Source organism: Cordyceps fumosorosea (assembly GCF_001636725.1).
Source record: "Cordyceps fumosorosea ARSEF 2679 chromosome Unknown scaffold_39, whole genome shotgun sequence".
Lineage (NCBI taxonomy): Eukaryota > Fungi > Ascomycota > Sordariomycetes > Hypocreales > Cordycipitaceae > Cordyceps > Cordyceps fumosorosea.
In genome coordinates, this window is record NW_017387339.1 from 45,606 (window position 1) to 70,193 (window position 24,588).

A 24,588-nucleotide genomic window follows, 5' to 3' on the forward strand; every position below is an offset into this window, starting at 1 on the left:
AACGGGCTAGGATCGGCGGGATCGGAGTATTTAATAACATAGTCGATGTCAAATAATGCGCTTTTCTTACCTCTTCTTGCAGATGTCTTGGTGCGGCCAATTTCTGGGGTTCCATTTGAGCGCCACGTAGTTGATGCAGGAAGCCTCTTCCACACCTGTATGACAACATAAATTCAGCTGTCTCTCGAGTTTGGCACCTTTGAAGAAGAAGAAGAAAACTCGATTGTCCACATGACGCATCTGAATTGAAGTGGCGCCGTCGGGATGGCCGTACGGAGCGGCTTGATGCCCGAGCTGAGGGATATGCGAGTTGTGCTTGCTGACAATACACATGAGTGGATGAAAAGGATCTTTTGAGCGGAATGGGTGTAACAGACGAGAATGGGCATCTATTTAAAGCCGGGTAGAACCCAACTAGATTTCCATAGCCAGCGGTTTACAATAACACATCAACTTCGTGGTGCTCGCTACCTAGACCAAATATCAAAGAGAGGAACGACAAAAAAAAGAAAAAAAGACCCAAGAAAAACCAACACAAAAAAACGGACGATAAAAGCACTGATATCAAATACCAGAAAGCCACCGCAAGAATGAGTCAATTCGATACCCTCTCTCATCTTACTCGACCGACCATCGAGAAGCTCCCGGAATTCAAGCAGCAGCCGCCCACGAACGACACTCGCTACGTCGTCAGGTGCAAGTCGACCTTATGTGTCGAAGGAAAGGGTCCCGATGTAGTGGCAGAGACCTGGTTCAAATCGCCGGTAAGTTATCATCGTGTAAATCTGATTGACATTCGCTGACCTTGTCGAATAGCCTCTTCATGGCCAGACTATCCGCATGATCCGCGGCGTCAAGCTGTATGCCGAGTCCCATGACCAGGGCTACGTCAGTGACCTCACCGAGGGCAACTGGACGTGGTTACAGCTGGCCATTTTTGCCTGCGAGACGGATACGACGCCCAAGAAGGACAGCCAAGGGCAGGAGCTGGTCATGACGAGCCACTCGAACAAGGTTAACTCGCGCAATTTTGAGTGGATGGAGGGTAGCGCGGTGAATATGCGGCGCATCTTTCTCAAGGCACTCGAGGTGAGAGGAAGAAGAAGATGAAGAAGACGATGAAGAAGAAGAAGATGCCGTACTGACTGACGAGGCAGCCCGGTAACGTCATCGCCGTCCGGCTCTGCGCCCGCTTCCGCGGCTGGAAGATTTTTGCGACCAACGGACATCTCGTAATTGACATTGGCGAGGACAACCGTGAGTACAGATATGCGAGAGAGACGCAGTGATGACATTCTGTGAGCTCCTGAATACTAATCTCAAGCTAGAGGCGTATCCAATCACGCCCATCAAGATTGACACTAACCTGCCAGTCCCTGTTCGTCGTAACGTTAAGACCTGGTACGACGAGTCCAAGACAAACCACAAGACCGGAGTCGAGGTGTCGCTCTTCATCCGCGCGCTGGGGCTGTTCCAGAAGCTGCCGCCGGAAAACCAGCTCTCGTACTACCGCATCGCCGCCATCCACGGCTACCCGTACAACGTGCCGTGGAACCTGAATAAGCCGGTGATTCCACTTGACGAACCGAGCCTGGACCAGCAGCAAAAGGACGGCGACGGCGGCTGGTACTGCCAGCACAACAACGACCTGTTTCCGACCTGGCACCGCGTGTACATGATGCTGTATGAGGTATGTGCTGTGTTGCTTCGTCCTTTAATTTCACGAGCTAACCGCCTTGTGTAGAAACGTATCCAAGAGATCATGATGGGCGAGGCCGACGAACTTGACGATGGCAAGGGCGAGTGGACGGCGGCCGCGATGCGCTGGCGCCTGCCGTACTGGGACTGGGCGGTCGACACGGACCTGCCAGAGATCGCCTGCACCAAGAAGATCCGCGTCATCAAGTCCTGGGACGGCCGTGGCCAGCCGCAGATGGAGGAGGTGGACAACCCCATGTACCGCTTCCAGATGCCCGGCAACAAGCCCATGGGCGACTCCTCGTATGGCAACTACCGGATCAACAATAAGGAAGACATGCCGGTACAGAAGACAAACCTCTCCCTCAACTTGGGCATCCAGCTAACGGAGCGCAGTGGGAGCAATGCATCGGCACCAGCCGCCACGGCATCAGCCTCCGGGACGCAGAGCGGAAATGGGTCCAGGGCGAGACCAACGTGTTCGAGGTCAACAAGGCACTGCAGGAGAAGCGCCTGCAGAACCGCACGCTCAGAGACTCGGTGTATCGCCTGCTGACCGAGGAGTACAGCACCAAGTACGTGCGCTTCGCATCGACCAAGTACGACAGGGTCGAGAACCAGGCCGCGGGCGAGAAGGCGCGCGAGTATCTGAGCCTGGAGCAGATTCACAACGCTATCCACGTGAGTCTTCACTTCATTCATTTAGTGAAATGTTCATCCTCGTAACTGTCTACATCTAGGGTGCCGTCGGCGGCGAGGACGACCGCACCGGCGCCGGCCACATGTCCTCGGTGGCCGTGGCCGCCTTCGACCCGGCCTTCTGGCTGCACCACTGCAACATCGACCGGCTGCTGCACCTGTGGCAGAGCTCCAACCCGGGCAACTGGTTCCGCCAGCATCCGGGGCAGAAGCCGGTTGAGCAGCCGCGTCCGGACCACGACACGATCAAGGAGCAGAGGCCGGCGCCGGCGGACCTCAGCCCGCAGGATCCGCTGCGGCCCTTCCACGTGTCCATGGACCAGGACGACTTTTACAACTCGAACCAGGTGCGCAACGTCGAGGCGCTCAATTATACCTACGACTACGTGGATGAAATCACCGACGAGTTTGGCGACGTGATCCCGGCCAAGAGCAACGCGTACATCAACCGACGCTACGGGCCCGAGAAGGAGGCCTTCAAGACGCTGAAGCCGCAGTATGACCCTGTCATCAATGTCATCTACGATCGGTACGTTTCCCTCTTCTCTGTTCTTTTCTTTTCTTTGTCTTGTTCTTCTTCTTCTTCGCTTTGACAAGGACTTGATACCGTCTGACCATCGCTGTAGATACGCGTTCAACGGCCGCGCCTACTCCTTCCTCTTCTTCCTCGGCAACCTCGACAAGACGGTGCCGTACAAGAGGCAGACGTCGCTGATCGGCAGCATCTTCACCTTCAGCACCACAATGGAGGGCAGCGATGTGACGTGCCGCAGCTGCTACGTGCAGCAGAAGGCGCACGTGCTGTCGCGTGCCCAGATCCCGCTGACCGCCGTGGTGCCGTCGGACGACCGGCCGAGCCGCCTGGAATGCCGCGACTTCCTGGAGAAGAACCTCCGCTGGACGGCGGTTTACGAGAACGGGCGCGCGGTGGAGCGTGATGGGCTGAAGGACGTCAAGATCACGCTGTCCATCGGGGTCAACGAGCTTGTCAAGATTCCGGCCCCAGAGATCTTGGAGACGGGGAAGAAGGCCTTGGACCCATTGAAAACATTGGTCGAACCATTGGTTAAACTTCCGGAGAGTATCTTCCATTCACGCTTCTCGTTCAGTGGCTATAAGGACTTGGACTTTAACTGGGAAAAGGCGTACTTCCAGTTTTGAGGGACGAGACATTAGCATGTGTTATGATGGGACCTACGTATTGCTGAACAGTTTGGTTATTTGACAGATTGAAATGAACTTGTTAACCCTGAGTCCCAATATGAAATACATGGTGAAAGGCGGCAACAGGCAGGAGAGCAGTAGACAGACTGTGGCAGTATGCTAGGGAGACCAAGTATAAACTGACAGCTGTCATGCTATAATTAACCATCACCAAGTGGCCTGCTCACACAGATTTCCCCGCCAAAGTGACAGCCGAGGGGCCGGCTAGTTTCCCCGCGTTCATGGTGCTGGTGGCCTCGGTATCCATATCCATAGCTGCCCGTATAGCCGTCCGGAGCCATGCTCAGCTCCACCACAGGCTTGAAATACAAGTCGCTTCTATACTTGCACAATAGCCCCTACGTAGACTGGAAAATATTTACACATTTGCATCTTTTTTTCTTCCTTTTTCCTTTTTACTTTTTTCCTTTCTACATTATATTCCTTCCTCTGTTGCGTCCGCCCGCCATGGCCGACAAAGGACGAACCCCGGCCAGCGCCGACGCCGGCTTCATCTTGTCCTTGCCGCCGCCGGAGAACCCCTTCCTCGCCGACACCTATTTCCAGCGGGTGCTCGCCGGTAAGAAAAAGCACACGGTATAAAAATCCAAGCTCGGTGCTCATCTCCTTTATTCGCAGCCTACCTGCCCAAAGACACCCTCGCCGAGCTGACGCCCGCGCTGACCAAGTTCGGCGACGACGCCATCTCGCCGCAGGTCAGGGAATGGAATCTCAACGCGGAGAGGCAGCAGCCGTTTGTGGAGAGGCACAACGTCTGGGGCGCGCGCCATCCCGTGGACAGGCTCGTGACGAGCGAGGGCTGGAAGGCCCTGCGCAAATGGGGAGCAGAGGAAGGGTAACTTGATATCCCAGCCAAGGTCCAAGTCCCGGGAGCCCTTCACTAACACGGCCAACAGGGCTGTCGCGATTGGATACGAGACTCAGTATGGCATCTACAACCGCATCGTCCAGCACGCTAAGTAACTATCCCTCTTCCCAGATTGTCCCTTCATGTGCACTGAGCTGACTCGATAGAAACTACCTCTTCTCGCCCGTGTCCGGCCTGACCAGCTGCCCGCTCTCCATGACCGACGGCGCCGCCCGTCTCCTCCGCTCGCAGCTCCCGGGCCTGCCCACCTCGCACCCGTTCCACGAGACCTACCGGCGCCTGACCGCGCGCACCGACAGCTGGACCTCCGGCCAGTGGATGACCGAGCGACCCGGCGGCAGCGACGTGCAAAACACCGAGACCTGGGCGCGCCACGCCCCGCTTCCCGGCGGCAGCTGCGGACGGCTGGACGAGGGCGACTACCTCGTCTCCGGCTTCAAGTTCTTCTCCTCGGCCACCGACGCCGACGTCGCCCTGCTGCTCGCCAAGACGGAGGACGGCGGCAAGCTGAGTGCGTTCCTCGCGCCGCTGACCAGGACGGACGCGGCGGACAGCGGCGGCGCGCGGGTGACCAACGGCGTGCGCGTGCACCGCCTCAAGAGCAAGCTCGGCACCAAGCAGCTGCCGACGGCCGAGCTGGAGCTGCGCGACGTGCGCGCGCACATGGTCGGCCCCATGCGCCGCGGCCTGGCCGTCGCGCGGCGCTTCGCCGCCGGCCGCACCGTCTTTGGCTACCCGCTGTGGGCGCTGCCGCTGCACCTGCGCACGCTCGCCGACGTCGAGGTGCGCATCCGCGGCTTCGCGCAGCTCGCCTTCTTCACCATCGCCCTGATGAGCTTCACCGAGGACGGCTGCTTCCCGGAAGAAGCAGCGTTGCCGCTGCCGGAGGCTGGGGCCGAGGCCGCGGTGGTGCTGCGGGCGCTGACGGCCGCGGCCAAGGCGGTGACGGGCAAGAACGCGGCGGTCACCATGCAGGAGGTGATGGAGGCGCTCGGCGGCGTCGGCTACGTGGACGACCCGGACGACCCGGACAGCGTGGCGCGCGCGCTGCGCGACGTCTCGGTCAACGCCATCTGGGAGGGCACCACCAATGTTCTTAGTAGCGAGCTGGTGCGCCACCTGCTCGCCGGGGACCACCTCGCGCGCGTCCACGCCTGGCTGTCGCGGGCGATCGCGGGCGTCGACGACGCGGACCGCCGCGCGGCGCTGCGGACGGCGTGGGGCAACCTGCACGGGCGGCTGCGGGCGGGCAGAGACCGCGTCGACGTGGTGCTCTCGGTCGGCCGCGGGGTCATGTTCAGCTTTTCGTGGATCGTCGTCGGCGTGCTGCTCGCGTGGGACGCGCAGCGCGACGGGGACGAGCTGGCCGGAGAGGTGGCGCGGAGATGCGTGCTCAATGGTGAGGGCGGCCTGCGCGAGTGGCTGCTTCCGGATGTCGGCGTGCCGGCGGCGACGGCACGGTTTGAGGAGGGCACGGAGCGCGCCAGGTGGGATTGTCGTCTGGTCTGGGGCAAGGAGCTCCCTGATGATCTTGTGACGTTTGGCCAGCGGACCCCCCCGTTAGGTTCAAAGATGTAGCTCACAAGCTGGCTTGCAGAAAGGAAAGACATTCGTTGGCTTGGCAATTAAAGTAAATAAACAACGCTCATTAATTTACAAAAAAATTGTGCTCTTTTCTCGTGGACACAAACAGCCTACTTGGCATGAGGCGCCGCGGGACTGGACGAGTCGAGCTCGTACATGACCTGGCCCGGGGGCGCCCAGTTCTGATTCGGATTATGCGGATTGTTCGCCCCCCCGTATGTCGCACTCTGCGCCCCGGGGCTGCTCAGCTCGCTCGGCGAGACGGCTTGGTGCTGCTGGTGCGGGGTGCCCGCCGAGAGCTCGGTGTGTCGTTGGTAGGGGCTCGGCGTGGCCGCGACCTCGGAGATGGACGGCGGCGGGTACGCCGGCTTGCCGTCTATCTCTGACGACGGCGAGTTTGTCGCCAGCTCCGAGTGTGGCGGATGAGGTGGCTGCTCTCCCGCGTCTGTCGCCGCGGCAGCTTTGCGCTTGCGACGACGGACAAAGATGGCGACGAACGCGATCAGGCCGATGACGACCAGCGCGCCCAGCACGGCAATGGCGATGATGGCTCCCCTTCCCAGCCCGCCTCTGCCGCTTCCGCCGCCACCACCACCACCACCACCGCCGCCGCTCGTGTTTTCCGGCGCACTGCCGGAGGTCTGGCGCGTGGCCTGGCCGCCCGCGGTGGTGGCGGTTGCCTTGGTCTCGGAGATGGACTGGCTGACGGTGGCGACGACTTTCTTCTGGGCCGCCTGGCAGTAGTAGTCGAGCACGGAGGCGGCCGAGGCGACGTCGGCGAGGGCCGTGTTGTCGCAGGCATACTTGACGCTGCTGGTCAGGCTCTGCGAGGCCTTGCCGAGGATGCCGGGCTTGAGGCAGACACACGAGGCGAGCGCCTGCGGACCGGAGGCGCACAGGTAGGTGGATTGCTGGACATTGTCACGGGATTAGAAAGCGACGGGCTGTCTAGGTTTGTGTGTGGCTCTTACCGACATGACGGCTTGGATGACGCCGCTCTGGGCGCAGGAGTGTAGGGAGGAGAACTGAGGCAGGGCGGTGATGTAGTAGGTCACTGGCGGCGCGTTGTTAGAGGCCATAAACACGATTCATCATCTGTTGAGAGGTTGCGGCAACTCACTGTCACCTGGAGGCCCCGGCATGGCGCCAAAGGACGTGGTTCCCTGGTTCATGGCGCAGAACTGGGTGTAGAAGCTCGACGCCAGGGTGACGTCGTCGGCGTTGGAGCACGAGCTGCGCACCTGCTGGCCGAGGCTTGAGCCGATCTGGTCGACGACGTTCTTCTTGGAGCATACGCAGGGCGCCCACATGTTGGCGACGGTCGGGCAGCCATCGTACGCCTGGGAAGCTCAGCGGGTCAGCACGCAACGCGAGACAACAACAACAACCACAACAAGTACGTACAGCAGCAGTCACAGCGGCCGAGATGCCCGACTGCACGCACGGCGGCAGCGAGGAAATGGCCGCGACGTCGCTCATGACGCCCGGGATGATGTTGGTCGTCGGCGTGGAAAAGGTGATGGTGCGGTCCGGGTGGCAGTACTTGTCGACCAGCGCCGCCGCGGAGCTCTGGTCGTCGTCGGCCTTGGTGCCGCACCGCGAGGACACGGCGCTGCGGATCGACGCCGACATCTTGCCCAGCTCGGCCGAGTTGGTGCAGATGCACGACTGCAGCTTGGTCGGCTCCGAGCCGCACGCGGTGGTGTCTTGTTCCCAGAGGTAGGCGTTGGTGACGCCCGAGGTGACGCATGGTGCCTGTTCCGCGACCGCTTGTTGGTCAGTTGTTCCACTTGAAGGGTTTTGTTTGACGTACAAGCTGGCTAAAGATGTCCAGTTCCGTCATAAAGGGCACGTCGCTGCGAACACCGACGACGGCGCCGGCGAGCAGCAGCGCCGCTGATTGCAGCGTCCTTGAGCCCATGGTCGAGTGTTTTCCCGGGGATTGGCGCGTTTGTCAAGAGCGGAAACCAGAAGGAGAGTTCGCGACGCAGGGGAAGGGAAGTGCCACATGCGGCCCATCCAGGTAATCTTTATTCATTGCCGCATCTCTTTTGCAAGGGGACCCCGTTGCCGAATTAGACTGTAAACTAACGTTAAGGGGAAGCTCAGCTCGAGGGGCATTCTCGCGACAGACCCATCACAGGGCGCCACCAACCTAGTCAGCCTCACGGTTTGACAATGGAATTAGCTCGCCGTGGCTGTTGGGCTGAAGTTGGTCCGAGGCCGCAGGAATTGAGGATATTACATACATTTATGATTTATTTTCAGTCTTGCTCTTAAACATGTACAATTGAGATTTCCGTTTATCTCCTTTTTCTGGATTTACAATAAAATTCTTTGACCCTGTCGCAAGTAACAAAGTCGCACCCTCAAAGTCCCAATCAAGGCATCGGTCCCATCAGGCGCACACGGCCATCTCCTTTGGGAACAATCGCGAAGTCCTCGACACCCCCATTCGCTAACCACAATCTGCATTGTCCTAGCGCATGTGCTAAACGTATTGGAGACAAGTTTTATGGTGCACCATTCATACCTACTTGAATGCCTTTTACTGCATCTATTTTTTAAGGAAAGAGAGTAGAGAGTAGGACAGAAAAGATAGAAAAGAAAGGAAGAATATAAAAGACACAAAAATAAGAGGAAAAGAGTTAATTTATTCAAGGGCAAGGTAACTTGTCTATATACTGTGATTAACGAGAACATCCTGCCCAAAACCCTCTGCTTAATATATTCTTCCCTAAAGGGGACTGTTAGCTTATCATTTCACACTTATACTAAAGAAACTATCTTACATCACTCTTACGGCGCCGATTGGCCAGGCCGCCAGCGGCCTGGCCAGCTTGGGAGCTGGACGGCACAGCCCGGGTGGAGGAGGACGAGGCGGAGGCGGAGGAGGGCGTCGGGGCCGGGACTGGGGCCGGGACGGGCAAGCAAGGCAGGCAGGGCAGGCAGGGCAGGCAAGCGAGGGCGGGCAGGCGGCGGGCGGCGGGCAAACAGGCGCCAGCTCGGGCGGCAGGGCCACGGCGATGTTGGCGATGACGGCGGTGGTGGTGCCGGAGGCGAGGATTGCGAGGGCGGCGAGGGCGGCGCCGGCGAGGCGAGGACAACGACGAGGGCGCCTTAGCCTCACGGATGTGTGGCAAAAAGTCTTAGAACGCCGCCGTTACCGCCGCCCGCAGCACCGCGATGGGATTGGAGCCATCTGAGAAATTAATAAGATCATAATCAACATTATATTAGAACCCAACTTACAGTTGCTTGGTGGTGGCGGCGAGGACGGTGAGGGGGGTGGTGGTGGAGAGAGGGCCATCTAAGAAGTTCGTAAGCTTATTATCAACATTGTATTAGAACCTAACTTACTAGTGTGTGTGTGTGTTGTTCGTTTTCTTCTTGGGTTTCGTTGTTTTTGTTGTTTTCGTTATTGTCGTTGTTTTGGTTATTTTTATTGTCTTTGTTGTTGCTGCTGTTGCTAATGCTGCTGCTGATAATGATAATAATAGCAAATAATAGAAACGATGATTGTAATGATGATAGAATGATGATAGAATGATGATGTTGATAATGATGATGGATATAGAGATGGAAAGTTAAAGAAGAGGAAAAGTTCCCTGAGCAGGGAGTTTCAGCAAACGCTGTCTTGTCTCTCTCAAGGTACATTAGGCTGGGAAGAAGCGGCTTGTGTTTGCAGCAAACGGCCTGGCTCAGGGCGGGGCCTCGGGCACTTTGAACAAATTTGCAGTAACAAAACCAGGCATAGGAACACGAGAGAGAAAAGGTTGAACAATTAAGTTAGTTGTGACTCTTTCGTTCGCGCAATTCCAAGACGCTTCGTAGAGAGGGCTTACCCACGCATGCGTATATATAGCATCACCTTGGCCTCCTCTCTCCCCCTCCTTCGCTTCTCCCCCTTGATTCGTTACGTTTACACACGGTATATAAACGGCGATTATGTACAGACATCCTAATATGAGCAACGGCATCCGTCTTCTTTTGACCACTTTGACAAGCGCTTAGCCATCATTGCTGGCCGTGATGTAGCAAAATGGGAGTTTGGTCCGAGACAGGCATGTTCAGTTTATTGAGCCGTGGGCCCGCCCCTTACGCGATAACACTTGATAGGAGCGCAAGAGAGGAGAATACTTGCTGCGTGATCTTGATTCACCTTTGCCTTGAATCGACCAAGTTTGGGAAACTGGGTGGTCGAGCAGCATGCAACTGAATTCTTCACGCCGTGATGGAGACTCCCCACTGAGTCATGCCGGGGCGCGGCCTCGGCCGAGCTAACTTTTAACCTTGTATATAGCCATGTCCATTCTTCTCTCCCACGGACCATTTAGCCATCTTTTGTGTCTCGTATCGACTTTATTTGAAGAGTATTGCGTTTTTTCTTCCCAGCAGCAACTTGATAATTGCCATTATGGACCCCTCCTACGACGTCCTCGTCACCGGCTCGGCCGGCCATCTCGGCACCGCCCTCATGCTCGCCCTGCCCGGCCTCGGCTTCACGCCCTACGGCATTGACGTTCTCGCGTCGCCCACCACCACCGCCGTCGGCAACATCGCCGACCGCGGTTTCATCCGGGGTCTACTACAGGGGAGCCGCATCCGACATGTCATCCACGCGGCGACGCTGCACAAGCCGCACGTCGGCAGTCACACCAAGGCGCAGTTTGTCGAGACCAACATCACCGGCACCGTGGTACTCCTGGAAGAAGCTGCTGCGTTGCCGAATCATCAGGTGGAGAGCTTTTTGTTTCTGAGCACGACGAGCGCGTTTGGCACGGCGCTAAGCCCGAAACCGGGGAACCCTGCGGCATGGATCGACGAGAGTGTCGTGCCGCAGCCCAAGAATATCTATGGCGTGACAAAGACGGCCGCCGAAGACATGTGTCTGCTCGTGCAGCGGCAGACGGGCCTGCCCGTGCTTGTGCTGCGTACGAGTCGCTTCTTTCCGGAAGAGGATGATGATGACGACCGGCGTAACGAGCTGGACGATGCTAATCTCAAGGTACTGGAGTTGGCGTATCGTCGCGTGGACCTCGAGGACATTGTGGGCGCGTGCGTATGCGGCATGGCCAAGGCTAAAAGTATCGGCTGGGGACGGTATATCATTAGCGCGCCGCCGCCGTTCAAGTCACGCGATGAGGAGACGCTCAAGGCGTTGGATAGCGATCCGGGGAGCGTGCTGCGGAGCATGGCGCCGGGCGTGGAGGCGGTGTTTGAGAAGAAAGGATGGGGGTTTCTGAGGAGGATTGATCGTGTATATGATTCGTCCAAGGCGGTGAGAGAGCTGGGCTGGCGGCCCAAGTATACGTTTGAGGAGGTGGTCAGGAGGGTGGGTGAGGGCAAGGAGTGGAGGAGCGAGCTCACGAGCAAGGTGGGCAGGAAGGGATACCATGCTGTGAGCACGGGCGTGTACACGAAGAGATGAGAGATGAATAAGGAAATTGATTCAAAGAAGAAGGGTTGAAAATACTGGTGCTGCAGACTTGGTAAATGGCTGTGTTGGTGTGGTTATTGTGCTTGAAGCTTATAGAGAGATTGACCATTACCTGATAACGTTACAATTGACACTTTCCAGATGGCATTTTGACCATTTCTTTTTCCAAAGTTCACAAGCATGACTAGTCCATGTAAATAATTCTCTGTCATATACCCGCCTCTGTAGCCAGCTCTGTGCCTGCGCTTGCCCTAGTTGTGCTCGAAAAGAAGAAGTGGTTTTCGGCCAGGCGCTGCCCTTGACACACAAAACCAACAGGCGTATACAAGACATCCTCCGTCCGACGCCGAAACGCAAGCCACGCTTGTAGAAACGCGAGCAGCTCGTCGCTGTTGCGGCCGCCGGCGGGAGGACGTCCACCACCGCCGAGGTGACCACCAGCATCCGGCAGCCCCAGCCACTCGAGGAGCGGCCCGTACTCGGCGTACGGAAAGTACAGGCGGCCGCTGATGATACCCACTTCAACGCCCAGCCAGGCGGGCAGCTCGCGGACCAGCGGCCACCGCGGCTCCGTCAGGTAGGCGAGGCAGTGGAAGGCGTGCATTGACTTGGTCACGGGCGTCGCGTACGCCAGCAGCCAGACGCGCGGCGGGCTCGTGGCGCGGAGCAGCGGGATGACGGCATCGGCTTCCTCGGGGATGATGATGAGGGCTGTTTCGGAGGACGGATTCCACAGGATCCAGTGCACAGGACGCTATCGCAAGTCAAGTTAGCCGGACAGAGAGAGAGAGAGAGAGAGAGGGAGAGAGGCTCGGGGTGCATGGGATACGAAGCTTACCACGATATCGGGCCCTTCGCCCGTGGCATCTGCCGCGACAGTCCGACAATACTCGCGCGACACGTAGAGACGGGATGCAGTGGCTTGAATGCCGAAGCGTGCTCCAAGTCTCGTTTTCCCAACGTAGTCAAACGCCTGCAAGACGGGTTCCTGTGTATCGAGCTCACCCGTCTCCGCGAACCGCGCAATGACGGCGTCAAGCCCCGGAAACTCCAGCGCAACATGCTGCGCCCGCGTCTCCTTGGCGCGCATATGCTCGACCTGCAGCACCACCTCCCTCTCCTGCTCGACCTGCATGAGCGCCGACGTGGAGGTCAGCTGCCCGTGCCGCGCCATCTGCGTCACGCTGCGCACGTATCCCTGCAACCGCGGAGATGTGAGCTCGACGGAGCCGGGCATCTGCTGATCCGATGCCTGAGGGCCGTACATTTGCTGCAGCGTCTGCTGCTCGTCCTGCCGCACCACGCCCAACACCGCGGACAGGCTGTTGTCGTTGGACGCATGGTCCGGGTGCTGCCACAGGATGTCGGCGCGGCGGCAAAAGTTGTGGCACTGTGACAGGTACAGGCTCAGCATCTGCTCGTTGGCCTTGCAGCTCTGGTCGAGCAGCCAGCGCACCACGTCGCGCGAGGTGACGACAAAGTGTCGCGTGCCTTGGGCGGTGTGGGCGGCGCGCAGGTCGATGATGCCGCAGTGTACCTCTGGTGGCGTGAGGAAGGCGACGGACTGCGTTGTGCCGAGCTGCCTCAGTCTCATGGCAGCTATGTCGTGTTAGTTAAGCGATCTAGGGCGGGTGTGGGAGGAGGGGTGGCGGTTGCTTCGTCTCGCTTCTCTTTCACACTTATTTGTACCGTGTCGTGATACTTTTGAATGACGTACCTTGCACAGCCTGGTCTTTGGTTTGACCTAACCCCAACGTCACTGCACCCTTTGCGTTGGACGGCAGATTCAAGTCTGTCCCGCGCGTGTGTCCTTCGTCAATGTACACGACGCATTTCTCAAGGTCGCCCGCAAAAGGACTGGCAATAAGCGGCATTGGGTCCTTTTGAAAGCGAGAACGAACCATGATCTGGCTGTTGGCCCCGAAGTACACGGCACCCTCGGCTTGCGGGTCAATGCTCAACCATGTCCTGGCTACATCTTGGTTTTCCATCTCCAGAATGTGGGCGCCGGCGTCGATCAAGATACGTATTCCCTTGCGGCAGAGAAATCGCAGAGTGTCTTCTTCGCCGAATCGGCGTCCACCCTCCATGGTCAAGTAGCAGTCGCTGTTTCTGCTCTCCAGCAGGTGGCACAGTACTTCCGCATTCGTGTGCAGCAGCTGAGGAGAGTCGTTTTGTCGGATTGTCTGCGGCAGGATGCGCTTGTTGTCGTTGGTTCCGCTGAAGCCAGTAGTCAAGCCATCTGGCGCGCCGTCTCGCCCTTCTTCTTCTTGGCTCAGAAGTGGAATATCCCAGCCCGATGCACAAAGCTTCACCGGGTACTGCTTAGCGTGCGCGGGAAAAATGTACGTGTTGAGGTGATGGTTGATGACGGTGCGGTCAAACCGCAGGTAGCCCCAAAGTGCGTCGACTTGCGCATCATTTTCAGGGTCAAGCATGTTCCAGCAGCGGAAGGACGGGGGCAGCGTAGCGCAGGAGCAGGTCCATCGATCGTACTGCGCCGCGGCGTCGTCGGACTGCATGACGCCTAGCAGTCCCTGCTTCAGCTGCTCCTTGGAGAGTCCCTGCTGGTAAAACGTAAGGCAGGTGAGGATGAGCGTCGTGTCTGGATGCCCGTACTCGGCCGCCTGCGAAGGGATGCCCTTGGCCTCGAATGGCACCGCGATGGGCTGCCTCTCGGGGTGCAGCCCGTACTGGATGTTCCATCTCTTCTTGAGGCAGAGGATGAGGATGCGCTGCGAAATGAGGCCGCGGAGAAGGTAGAGAGTTTTGGCGCCAAATGACTCGTCTTTGAGGGACTGGATGGCAGAATCCCACTCCGAAGCTGATACGTGAGAACCAATGATAATCGCCCTCACGACGTCTTTTGCGTTCCCTGCTGACTCTCGAATCTGAAGCTGTGGCAGCCGGCCGTTGCAGACATCGTCGGCCAAGAACGAGTTGAGCGCATTCTCGGGATGCTTGGTTATGAAATGGAAAATAGGATACCCGCAAGATCTTTGGACAACGACCACCTGGCCCTCGAACATCTTCTGCAGTCTCGCAGAATGGCTCTCTACTAGACCGAGCAGATGCTCAACCACAAGCCATCGGTGCGAGTGCCCATCGAGCGTCGCCAGCTGACCACTCGGATAAATCAGTTGTGTGTACACGGACAGCGTCATGTCCGACTCGTCCAGCACGTCGCGGCAGGTGTCCTGCAGCCAGGCCTGAATCTGCAGCATGCGCCGTCCCAGCTCCGGTCGGCGATCCACGAGTCGCTGCAGCCCGCTCAGCTTGAAGGACAGAATGTGCTCGGGAAGGCACAGCATGATGCCGCCCGTCTGCAGCATCTCGGTGTGCATGCGATGGTAGCGAGACAGGATGGAGGCGTCGCACGGCGAGCGACGGGAATACGGAACGTGCCGCAGCCGGCGCCCGACGAGCCCGCCGATTCGGCTTTGGAGCACCTGAGCCGTCTGCAGCAGCAGGGATTTCGGCACGACGACGCGGCAGAGCTTGCAAGTGTCGGCGAGTACGATGGCGGCCATTGGTATGACGACGGATGTTTTCCCTGGATGCGGTCAGTCAACAGCCGGGAGGAGGGTATCACGACTATCCGTACCTGTGCCCATGTTCATCTGCAGCACTGAATTGCGGCGGGACTGCGGAGATATTATGGCTTTTGCGACATCTACCTGCACTGGCCGTATCAGAATATCGTTGTCAATCTCCAGTAGCAGCCATTCTGGATATTCTGATGGGTTCCAGTTGGAGTGTCCCCAGTTGGTCGTCTCCTGGCGTAGCGTCTTGTCATCCAGGCTCAGCCGTGCATGATGGATTCGCTGGAGATGCTGGAGTTTGGAGACGGAGAGACCGAGGCTAACGAGCGCGTGTTGAATGCCTGGTGAGAATGAGTTGTAGTTGTTGGCGCGTAGCTGCTCGAGTAGTGCGGTTAGAGAATCGCAGGGCCACATTCGGCCTTCTCTGAGCCACAAGTGGCATGGGCTTTGCTTCGCGAGCAGGTCGTGTAGAGTTGAGACTTGTATCTTGACACTACGCTCTGCGACGTCAATTTGCTTCACGACACTGTCAAAGCTCATGGGCAGGGGGCGCGCCTGTGATTTCTCCAGAAACGCCGCCATGGCCGCAATGGAGTTTTCCAGATCCTCACCGTATTGCTTCTGCATGATGTCTTGAGACAGCTTAAAAGGCTGCACCAGGTCAAACAGAATGGTCAATTCCTTCGAAATGGCTGGCAGTCGCTGCAAAATGTCGGCATTCGGCGTGCGTTGTGTTTCAGAAAGAGATGCCCTGTTGGTGCTCACGTTCACCGGAGCCGCACTATTTTTGACTCGACAGCGACGGAGTAGTTCGGTAATGGAATGAACCTGGCGTAACGAGGGCTCCAACACGCCGCTTGACGAAGTAAGCTTTGCCATCGCATGACGCCACTGGACATTGACATCTGCGCCATAGGCATGGCCATCGTTGCGAAGCTGCTGCGCCGTTGCTGCCAGCGACGCTGCATACTCTGAAAGAGCGTGATTGTGCGTCAGCTGACGCATGTCTGCCCCTAAAGCATCCCACGTCCTCTTTATGTCGACCATTTTCAGCGCCAGATCGCTGCAGGTAACATTGAATGCCTGGCGGGTGAGAGGTAGATCTGGCCAACAACTCTGCAGCTTGGACGCCAGCTTCCCCGATTCTTGCGCAATGTCGCTAGTGTACGTGTCTTCACTGTACAAGTCAGCAGCCAGCTTCTTCTTTTTCTTCCCCTGCTGTTTTGTGCTGTGCCTCGACTGATACGTGGCATAGTCGGCTTGGCAGGACGCGATGAGCAATTGAACTTTCGTCACGTCGAATCCTTGATACTGTTTAAATTCGCGAAACTGGTTCGTCGTAGGTGGCTCCGGCTCCTTGAGCTCAGGAGTCGTTGCAATTGCCACCAACCAATGCAGGATCACCGACCTGTCCTCCCTGCTGTATGCAAATAGAGCAAGGCTCAGCTGCGTCATGTAGTCCGAGGCAGCGTCGGGGGCCCTTAGACGCTGAACCAGGGGTCCAAACGCCTGGCACGTCTCGATACTCAGTACCCGCGCAATGTCGAGTGTTGAAAAGGTACCGAGGAAGCCGTCCATGACGCTCCAGCGTTTGAGCATCTTAGACAAAGACTTTGGCTTGGGAATAGTACTAGACTCTGCCCGCAGCCACTTGACGGTCTGATAGACTCGGGTGCTCTCCTTGTCCCGGAACTCAACACCTCGTGGGCGATGGACGCTATCATTCCTCGCTTGGAGCAGCAGCTCAGAATCAGAAGAAAGCTTGCTGCGCTCGTAGACTTGCCGACGAACAAGGCCACGAAGAGCAAGATGATGCAGCTTAGGTGGTTCTGTGCTTACCGTGTCCTGGTCATGGTCTTCTGCAGACCTGTCAAAGGCACCAAGAATGTCCGATTGATGCAGGATCTCCGCGGCAAGGACGTCGAGCTGCTCGTGCTGAATCGTCGCCGTCAGGCTGTCGTCCCACGCCACACGCTGGTACAGCCGCATGGTCGGCGGGTAGTACTTTCTCTTGGGGCTGACATTCTGAATCATGGCCAGCATTGCCTTGGGCAGTACATTGAGCGATTTCCACGGCTGGCCGCGGGCTGCGGTCAGGCATCGGCAGGCTTCCTCGGTCCCGGTGCGCCCCGTCAGCTCATCCGGCAGGGGAAACGACGTCAGGGCGTGCAGCAGCGCCTGGAGGTACAGCAGCGCGGGCTCTGGCGCACACTTGAGCCGCCCCAGGACGGGATCGACGGCAAAGAGGGCATAAATACCCTGGTTCTCGACGCGCACGGCAACGTGAGGCCCGTCGCGCTGCCAGGCGCAGCCGGACCCAATGGGCACCATGACGCTCTTGCGGCGCGGGTTGGCTGTGTTCCGCAGGACAATCTTGCTCTGCAGGCCGTGCAGCGTCCCGACATCCTGCACAGGGTCAATCTCCGACTTGAGCTGTATCGACTGCAGCAGACCCTTGCGGTTGACGAAGAAGCGCATCTCGAGCCGCTTGATCTCGACCGACAGACGCCCGACGTCGCTCAGCGGCTGATAGATGGTCAGGTTACCGGGATCCTCGAAATGCCGAAAGATGTCGGCAATAGTCCGACCGAGTCGCGACTGCGGCTCGACTAGACGCGTTCCACCCTCCCGGAAGCGCCCGCGCACGGCGGTGCGGTTGCGCACGTTTAGGACCCAGTTGGACGACTTGGGTGCCCAGATGCTAGGCTTGCGGCGCATCTCCAGCTCACCCGTCTGCAGGTTCAGCCAGTGTACGCAGCCGTCGATGAGCCCGGTAGGGAGATCTGGCTCGGCGTCCCCTCTGAACATGTCGCGCGGGATGTACTCAAGGAGGTGGCTAAAGGTTCGCGCCCGGATAACGACGCTTCCATGTCGCAGCCCGACGTGCACCTCGTGGTGGGCGGCGCTGCCGTTGATGATCTGGTACTCCATCCCGGCTACGCCTGAAGATCGCGTTAGGAGGTGCTGGCCGGGGAACAGCTCCACGAGGCCCGCATCTTGGCGGATGTCAAGAGGCAGCCTGCCGAGCGCCTTGCCGTCAATCAGGAGATGGCCGCGGAGGGGGTGGTAGTGTACCGTCTGGGAGGAGACGAGTGCCGTCGCTGCTGTCCGCGACGTGAGCCATTCCCCGTCCTCGCAGCTCGTCCACTCGGAAAACGAGCGCAGGTTGGATCCTCCCGCATCTGCCCACGTTTCGTTGATAATAGTGCCCAGAGCCTCTGTGTTGGCCAGCGTCCATGCGCGAATGGCGGTGCTTCCGAGGGCAGCCCAGGTCATATCCTGCGCCAGCAGCTGCTCAAGGTCTTTCGGAATGGCATCCAGGTTGACAATGAGACTCTCTGAAAGCGCGACGGATGCCCTGAGAAACTGTAACGCTTCGTTTTGCGACAGACTCGGACATTCAGATACCGCAAGACAGGTACGAAAGGTCTGGCGGCTGAGCAACGAGGCCCGGAACGCGTTCGAGGCAACCTTGCAGGCTATCTCGCCGTCGGACGTGCATCTTACCTCCTCGCGAAGCTGCGAAATCCACAGGGACAAGAGATGGCGTATAGATTGCAGCAATTCCGTCGCGAGCGTCTGGATGCTCTCCGGGCCGAGGCTGAGCAGCCGCAACGTCAAGGTGACGGCAATGCTCATGGCTTCCAGGTCTCTCCGGCCAGACTCCAAGGCTTTTAGGAGCTGGCGAGTTTGATGAGCTAGTGAGGTACAAAAGGCGTCGTCATGGAACACAGAGTGCACCTCACCCAGGGCATCCAGCTTATCCTGGGGCTTCCGGGGGCCCGACTGCAGCGCCAGGCGGCTGAACAACCGCTGCGTCGCGCTGCTGCTGAGGTTGAGGTTCGAGGAACCGAGTTCCATCGTCAGCCCTATCCACCGCCGGTATGTTCCGGCCATGACAGTCTGATACGCAGCAAACTCCTGACGCGACATCCCCGCGGGGTGTTGGTCCTGGGTCGCGCAAGTCTCATAGGAGCTGGGGTGTTCCCCTGGGCACATGTACAGCGCCGCGTCGGCGAAGGGATCGGCGATGCCGCCCGGAAGCCACGGTCCCAGCATGTGGTGATACCACGGGGTGTCGCCGCACTCGTCGAGCCAAAGGCCGTTTTCCGCGTCATAGTAGGTAAACGCCGGGCCAAATGGTAGCAGCACTTCATTCGCCGTCTTGGGCAACTTCAGCTTTCGAAAATGGGTCTGCAAGTAGGCCTTGTTTCGGGATGCCAGGGTCAGCGTCGACCTGACGCCGTCTTTTCTGGCAAACCTCCTCAGCGGAGCAAACTTGGCGACCAGAATGGCTGGCTCCGCCGATGTCCTACCTAGTTTGCTCCGGTCGTGGCCCAGCATGCGCAGCCGCCAGGTGGCATCGCGATACATGATCAGATATTCGGGCATCCCGAGCTCGAGCAAAACCGCAGCTCTCTTCGGCCTCCCCCTCGGCATGAATCCTTCGTGCACCTGCACTCTAAGACGGTAGCGGCAGCGTGCCTTGTAGCACCGCCGGCAGCCGCGCACGTCTAGGGTGCCGTCCGGCAGGCGCTTGCAGACGCAGGTGCCCGTCTTCATCTCGGCGGACAGCGTCTCGTACTGTGCCATGACCTTGACGAGCTCGCGCCTCTTGGTGGCCTCGGATTCATCCGACGCCTGCTCGATGCGCGCCATCAGAAGCGCCATCCGCGACGACTCGTCGTCATCCGCGTCCATGTACGCGGCGGGAAACGACGCCCCGTGATTCGGGTCGCTGAAAATTGTGCGCGCAGCCTCGCCGCCGCTGAGTTTGATGCGCTTGTCGAGGTAGGCCTGGATCAGACGCAGCCGTTCCATGTCGCCCCTAGACATGAAGCAGAGCAGATCCAGCGCCTCGGCCGCAAAGGAAGGGTGGTAGCGCTCGAGAAGCGGGCACATTTTGACGGCAGCAGAGTCCATGGCGACCCAGAGCTCAAACAGGTTGAGCAGATGATGGCTTGCGAGAATGGCATCCTCGGCAAAGTTGCCGTGGATGACATCCATGTACTCCGTCATGGCCCCAGACAGCTCTATACATGCCTCGTCTGCCGCACCAAAAGTTTTCTTCAGGGTCAACATGGCCCTTTCGGCACAGCTTACAACGCTAGCGTATCGCGCCGCTAGATTGTTCACCTGCATAACCGTTCCTTCGGCCTGCGAAGGGGAGTAACGGCTGCCGGCGCGTTTCGGCGGCGCTACACTCGCGGACAGGAGAAGCTTCAGTCTCTGCTCGCTGTTGCTGAGTTTCAAGACCAAATCAGCCGGATCAGCATTCCACGGCAGTTTGGGTATCGGACGCGCCGCTCTCTTCTTGTACTGTTCCCATAGTCCTTCCACAGAACGCCTGGCTTCGGTCACGGTCGCTTGAAAAAAGGGCCTATGCTGGGCAAATTGCGCACCGCAGCCATCGTGCTGCGGCGAGGATACCTCTTTAAGCTCGTTCTCCAGCTTGGCAAGTCGGCGACAGAGTTTTGCCTGCAGCATCAGCACCTTTTCCGGCTCAATGTGGTTCTGGCAATCAGACAAGAGGTGCGCCAAGACGACGCACATGACGAGTTTGAAGCTGAGCCGGCTTGACCGTCCCTCATCCAGACAGGAAATGGCGATGACGCGCTGAACAAAGACGCGCAACATCAGCCAATACGGCGAACGCCTCCAGGGCCGTTCGGCCGAGCCCAGCACCACGTCGTCCCTTACTCGCTTCTGCACTGTGTGGGCGGGGACTGGCCTCCCGATGGCTTCAAGAAAGGAGAAGAGCATCTCGGTGATGAGCGCCGGGCTCGGCGTGTCGCGCACCTCGACCACCGTGGCGCCGCCCTTGCACGCGCGCGCCGCGAACCGGTCTAGCGCCGTGTCGGCGGCCTGCTCCGTAAAGTCGGCGAGGGCGTCGCAGAACGACGGGTCGGCTAGCTCGGCGGCGGGGATGGCGACGGCACGGCAGGGGAAGGCGCAGCGAAGAGCATGGTGGGTATCCAGCACGGCGCCGGTCGAGGGGGATACCTCGAATGCCTCGAAGGTTACTTCTTCGGTCCTGTGATGGTGTCAGTCGAAGACGAAGACGGAGCGGGACGACATGTCAGCTCGTGTGACGGAACTAACTTCTTGTTTTTGTAAAGAATCATGGCCGCATTTTGCTGCGCGACGTGCAGCGCAAGGCACTCGGAGCCGTCTCCGTCTGCAATCGCCGACAAGGCGACGGCCAGCGTCTCCTTGGAGATGGGAGGCAGCACATCACGGCTCAAGCGCAGAGACACCTCGATCATTTTCCAGGGCATGTCCGCTTCTGGATCTTGCAAGTGCTTGCAGGCTCGGATGAGGCGCTCCGTCAAGTCCCAGCTCAGAGGAATCGAATCAGCCTCTGGGGCGTCTGGAAGCTTGGGTGGAAGCACCATGTGGTTGAAGACGGCTTCCAGGAGCGATTCGTCGTGCGACTGGGACGCCATTGCGCGAGGGGAGCGACTTGGCAAGTAAAAAAATAAATCACAACGAGATGAACAAATCGAACAGTCAGAATATGCAAGGATGAAGCAATAATATCCGGAACAGCTGTTCTAGTATCAATGTAAATTCTGCGCTTCTCGTCAAAAAGTGTTGATGTATTGAACAGCTTAGGGGGCAAGGCAACGAGCTGCCTAATCTTTAACCAACGACATCCAATGTTCTACCCGCCTCTCTGACGTATTGTTCATGCCGCTGCGGTGGGCTTCTGCAGCCAAGGCACCAACGGCAGGGCGACACATCAACGAGGCTGAATGCATGTCTTGAGCGTTGGGCGCGTACTGAGCGGCAGTTCGCGACGTCGCCCAATGGAAATTATCCGGGCAGAAGATAGATGTGACTGTAGTGATCTAACGCTGGCGATGGCCACAGTGGCGGCGGCGGCGGCGGGCACGATCAAGGTGGACAGGAAGGGATACCATAACTACTGTGAGCACGGGCGTGTACACGAAGAGAGGAGAGATGAATAAGGAAATTGATTCAAAGAAGAAGGGCTAAATATAACAGTGCTGTAGACTTAGTAAATAGATTTATTAGTGTAATTATTGTGCTTTAAGCTTACAATAACTATCAGCAGTATCAGCACCTGCCGCACACATCCTGTACATGGGGGCCTTACATCTCCCAGAAAATTGTTGACAACAGAGGATTAATACACCATGGCCAATGGCACTCGGGCAATTCTCAATTACGCGCGAGTCGTGGTATTGCGTTGCTAGCGATGCATAGCGGGATTGCTGCTATTGTGGGAATAACTTACTATCTATGTTGTTTAAGAACCCCTTTAGCCAGACACTATAGGCTCAGCTTGTATGTACAACCTAAATACAAATGGGCATCCTTGTTGAATATAGACAGCTTCCATAACCCGCAGTCACCGTCATCGCAAGTTACTAGACCCTTCAAGTAGCCATCCCTCTCTGGGCGAATAGGAGAGCCGTGTCACCAGACTGCCCCAGCCTGCACCAGCCGCCGACCTGGTATCCGCAATACAGTCGACGGTTTGCTTGACTATCGCAAGATCGTCACGGCATTTGCAGCGCAAGATAACAACATTGACCTCTACACCGTTGTAGGTGGCCGTGAAGCCATGTCGTGCAAAGGCGCACCGGCCGGTGGTGCTAATGTAGGGATGTCCTTCGGCGGAAACAGGCTCTCGGAAGGTTGTGCAAGCGTCGGGACGGACCGGTAAGCGTATCTGTGAACCGTAGCCTGGGGGGCGAAAGCATCTGTTCGGGTCGGTCGCGGCAAAGTAGCAAAAGTCCCTCCAGTATGCTACACCTTGCATCTTTAGTACTTGTCCGGTCTCGTCTCGCAGAGAACGCGGGCAAAGTTTCCCTGAAGGAAGTCTTTTGAGATATATGTGCACAGCAAACTCCAATTGCAGCCGTGTCCTTCCCGAATCATCAGTATAGCAACGATAGGCTGGTCGGCCGTCGTAGGCACCACGAGGCTAATCCGCAGCGGCGAGAAGGATCACGGCGTCGGCCACAGGATGGCTCCTCGCGACAAGATATCATCTCTTTAGGTCTATGCTTCGCTAGCATTTTGACATGATGCAGAGTTATCGATTCATGGCGGCATATAGGGAGCGGATATTCATGGGCCAAGCAAACGCGTTCAGTGTTGTCGCTCTCCGCACGCATGATTGCCGAGAAATGCATATTTTTATGTGGACGTTTGCATCCGGAACGATAGGTTGGAAACAAGAAGAGCACAACGGCCCGATGTAGAGTGCTGCCTGGCCTGAAAAAAAAAATGCAACAGGCGGCGTCCAGATACGAGTCGTATATTTGAACCTCTGAAACGCGTGCTCCGGGGAGAGGTGATATTTCTTGAAGGCCTTTTTGGTACTGAATAGTCGCATGATGTCTCTGGAAAGGTGTCGAAGTTTCAAGAGGGAGTCTAGATCTAGGGCTGCCATGATGCGGACGAGGAGGCTGTCAGGAATTCGCAAGAGGGGGCTTCCCAAGTGATTTCGACGAGTTCTTCTGACCGGAGTATCCAAAGACTTGCTATCTTCAAGCAAGCACTAAAAGGCAATGTTAGATGGAGGTTTCTAGTGCACCGAAAATGAGTGGTGGGTGGATATTCACCATCTCGTATGAGGGTAGATCGCTTGTGACAGCCATGGAAGGGACATGGCTGGACATGTTGGCGACGATTGTAGGTATTCTCTGTAAAATGCTTTAGAGATATTTTTGAAGCTTGGTAGAAATCTCGGATCCGGCAATGCTGGTAGAAGCCAGAAGGAAGCGTGAGGCTGCAGGATTGATGGTTGTGTTGCAGCGGGATGCCTTTGCCTTCTTATTTTGGCAGCTGGGGTCAGCCCCAGCTTTCTGCCTTGGTGTCTCAGGACATACCTACATAAATAAACTACAAAGTCAAAAAGCTGCAGTTGGGTGGCTACTAAGGTCAGGTGGGTGGCAATACTGCGGGCTTTGATCTAGCTAAAACAAATTTCGAAAATAAGCAATATTGTCTCCGTAGTTTCGCGTAATGCGCTGCTGAAGATTCGGTGCAGCTATCTTATTGCTAGGCGCATCGCCATGGCAGTGGAGGAGCAACAAGGTTTCCAAACTGATCGTTAACTTACAAAAACACAAGGGCATTGGTTCAGCGCTAAAATACAATGACGGGGCTATCTCCCTTGTTCTGCCCAAAGTAGTTGGATATGATCCCCGCAAGTTACCTACTACAGTTCAAAGGGACAACTTTGAATCATCGCGGCGCGTAACATGTCGCTGGATGAAAAGTGCATGATGGCCTGGCTTGGCCACGCAACTATATCGCCTACAAACTTGACTGCGATAGACTATCATCACGTTAGTAGAGTTTGGGGAAGACATTTAAATGTATGTCAAGTAAAAGAATATTTGAATCTATAAATATACATCTCCCAATGCATACATTACATGCCCAAGGCAAACATCTCCGAAAGGATACTTGGCGGTGGTTTCCCCAGGCTCGTCATAGTCGATGATACTGATTCTCTATTCTAAACAATTTGCCGAGGTAATATAAGCCTCCCA

The 24,588-nt window shown here is 57.3% G+C and overlaps 5 protein-coding genes across 5 annotated transcripts; 3 read left to right on the forward strand and 2 right to left on the reverse strand.

Moving 5' to 3' along the window:
• Window positions 1-590: 590 nt before the first annotated feature.
• ISF_08980 (Di-copper centre-containing) lies at window positions 591-3,558 on the forward strand (the record flags this gene model as incomplete). Its single annotated transcript, XM_018852583.1, has 8 exons — window positions 591-764; window positions 817-1,089; window positions 1,158-1,257; window positions 1,329-1,690; window positions 1,745-2,041; window positions 2,095-2,379; window positions 2,439-2,926; window positions 3,024-3,558. 8 exons carry the CDS (start codon window positions 591-593, stop codon window positions 3,556-3,558), a joined length of 2,514 nt encoding a protein of 837 aa, XP_018700211.1.
• Window positions 3,559-4,068: 510 nt separating this feature from the next.
• ISF_08981 (Acyl-CoA dehydrogenase/oxidase) lies at window positions 4,069-6,067 on the forward strand (the record flags this gene model as incomplete). The annotated part of the gene is made up of 4 exons (XM_018852584.1): window positions 4,069-4,180; window positions 4,240-4,456; window positions 4,518-4,580; window positions 4,636-6,067. 4 exons carry the CDS (start codon window positions 4,069-4,071, stop codon window positions 6,065-6,067), a joined length of 1,824 nt encoding a protein of 607 aa, XP_018700212.1.
• A 116-nt stretch (window positions 6,068-6,183) lies between these two features.
• Window positions 6,184-7,994, reverse strand: ISF_08982 (hypothetical protein; the record flags this gene model as incomplete). The annotated part of the gene is made up of 5 exons (XM_018852585.1): window positions 6,184-6,984; window positions 7,045-7,127; window positions 7,194-7,413; window positions 7,478-7,828; window positions 7,887-7,994. 5 exons carry the CDS (start codon window positions 7,992-7,994, stop codon window positions 6,184-6,186), a joined length of 1,563 nt encoding a protein of 520 aa, XP_018700213.1.
• Window positions 7,995-10,490: 2,496 nt separating this feature from the next.
• ISF_08983 (oxidoreductase) lies at window positions 10,491-11,504 on the forward strand (the record flags this gene model as incomplete). The annotated part of the gene is made up of 1 exon (XM_018852586.1): window positions 10,491-11,504. One exon carries the CDS (start codon window positions 10,491-10,493, stop codon window positions 11,502-11,504), a length of 1,014 nt encoding a protein of 337 aa, XP_018700214.1.
• Window positions 11,505-11,721: 217 nt separating this feature from the next.
• Window positions 11,722-21,501, reverse strand: ISF_08984 (hypothetical protein; the record flags this gene model as incomplete). Its single annotated transcript, XM_018852587.1, has 5 exons — window positions 11,722-12,267; window positions 12,352-13,112; window positions 13,231-15,066; window positions 15,118-21,089; window positions 21,158-21,501. 5 exons carry the CDS (start codon window positions 21,499-21,501, stop codon window positions 11,722-11,724), a joined length of 9,459 nt encoding a protein of 3,152 aa, XP_018700215.1.
• Between the last annotated feature and the right edge of the window lie 3,087 nt (window positions 21,502-24,588).